Genomic DNA, 1857 nt, shown 5'->3' with positions numbered 1-1857 from the left:
ACAAAGCTTTTCCAATTAAACTATGTGTGGTTCTAGACACCACTACTGTCTCCAAACGGAAAACTAGCAGAAATTATGGGAGTACTTGATGAAGTTGAAAATGTTTCTAATTCCATTTCGACTATGTCGTCGTCAATTGGCTCATCTGGTGGGTACATAAGCGGTTTTGGAGGCATTTGAATATTACCAATATCTCTTTCAAACATTTCTAAGACTTTGTTTATTGGAGGCCGATGGTCAGGAATTAATTGTATACACCAAAGTGCAACTATTATCATCTTTTTTATCACCTCCCTTTCCTCTCCAACAATTTCATCCATGTCAACACTTTCTCCTTCATTGATGTGGTCATACACCCATAGCGGAAAATAAATTTGGCTTGAGTGTTCCACATTTGCATTTACATTTTTCCTTCTACTTGCCATTTCCATGAGCAACATCCCAAAGCTATAGACATCTGCTTTATAAGATACACCACCGAGGTTTTTGTAGAACAACTCAGGTGCCATATATCCCAAAGTTCCTCTTGCAGCAGTCATTGAAACTATGCTATGATCAATGGGATAAAGTTTCGCGAGTCCAAAATCAGAAACTTTCGGTGTGAAATTCTTATCTAAAAGAATGTTGTGAGGCTTGATATCAAAGTGGAGAATTTGCATATCACACCCACGATGTAAATATTCAATCCCCCTCGCCACCCCAAGAGCGATCTCATATATTTTCTTATAATCAAGAAACTTATCACCTTCCTTTGTGAAAATATGCTTATCTAAAGATCCATTTGACATGAAGTTGTACACGAGAGCCTGTTTCGAGCCTTCAAAGCAAAAACCAATGAGTTGCACTATATTAACGTGGTGAATTCTTCCAATAGTAGCTACTTCACTAATAAAATCTTGGCCATGGGCCTTGGATTGCTTTAAAATCTTGATGGCTACCTCATTGCCGCTTCTCAGCATTCCTTTGTACACAGAACCGTAACCCCCTTCACCTAATTTGTGCTTAAAATTTCTGGTGATCTTCTTGATATTCGAGTAAGAGTACCTTATGGGCAAAAAGTTGTTATGAGCCTGCAAGAATTCTTCAATATCCTTGTCCATTGCTATGTGCCTTCTTCTATACTTGTAGATCAGAAATATCGCAACAAATGGCATCCCGATTACGAATTTCACTACACAAAAAACAACTAAAGAATATTTTGATAGGTTAGAATAGGTTTTTTTTTTCCATAATTATTGTAAGAATAAATCATTGTGGCTTACATGGTAAATCCAAAGTTGTCCAAAATGCAATATCATCTCGGACACCTGTGGAAGGAATGAATGATGTGAAAAATAATTGAAGGAAAAAAAAAGTTTGGAAAGCAAAAATCATAAGGAAATACAGTAAGTAGCAAGCTACTTTGTATAAGTTGAATTTATCGTCTACAAATCAAGAAAAACAGAGCTTTTCATTATTAATGAATAATTTTGTTCCTCCTATCGATACATGACTACAATTTTTTAAGGATTTTAACGTGTGTCTCTTGGATTATCACCAACAATTAAAGAACTAATTAAGAAAATATAAATAAAAATCTAAATTATATGCCAACAAAAAACTAGTCTTGTGGTTGGTCGCGCAAGAATCCTTTTTCTTTTCTTTTCGTTTTTTAACAATACAGATTTAGCCCTTCTATTGAAAGAAATTATAATCTAGGCACATGTATACATTGACGTACGCTATCATGTATATTTTGTCATAATTTTCTTGGATATTAGATATTCCTTTCATTTTCCAGTTTCAAAAGAAAGTAGCCAGTGAAAGAATATACAAAATCATGCAAAATTACGGTGAAATTTCAAGGTCGATCAATAC

General features: G+C 34.7%; 1 protein-coding gene across 1 annotated transcript; it reads right to left on the bottom strand.

Annotated features, from left to right (window-relative positions):
- LOC120289531 (rust resistance kinase Lr10-like) lies at positions 1-1256 on the bottom strand. The gene has a single exon (XM_039304577.1). It carries the CDS (start codon positions 1152-1154, stop codon positions 33-35), a length of 1122 nt encoding a protein of 373 aa, XP_039160511.1. The 5' UTR covers positions 1155-1256; the 3' UTR covers positions 1-32.
- Positions 1257-1857: the final 601 nt, after the last annotated feature.

The sequence above is a fragment of the Eucalyptus grandis genome, chromosome 11 (assembly GCF_016545825.1).
Source record: "Eucalyptus grandis isolate ANBG69807.140 chromosome 11, ASM1654582v1, whole genome shotgun sequence".
NCBI classification, from domain to species: domain Eukaryota; kingdom Viridiplantae; phylum Streptophyta; class Magnoliopsida; order Myrtales; family Myrtaceae; genus Eucalyptus; species Eucalyptus grandis.
Note: the sequence above shows the minus strand (reverse complement) of the source record. Positions and strands in the feature narration are given on the sequence as shown.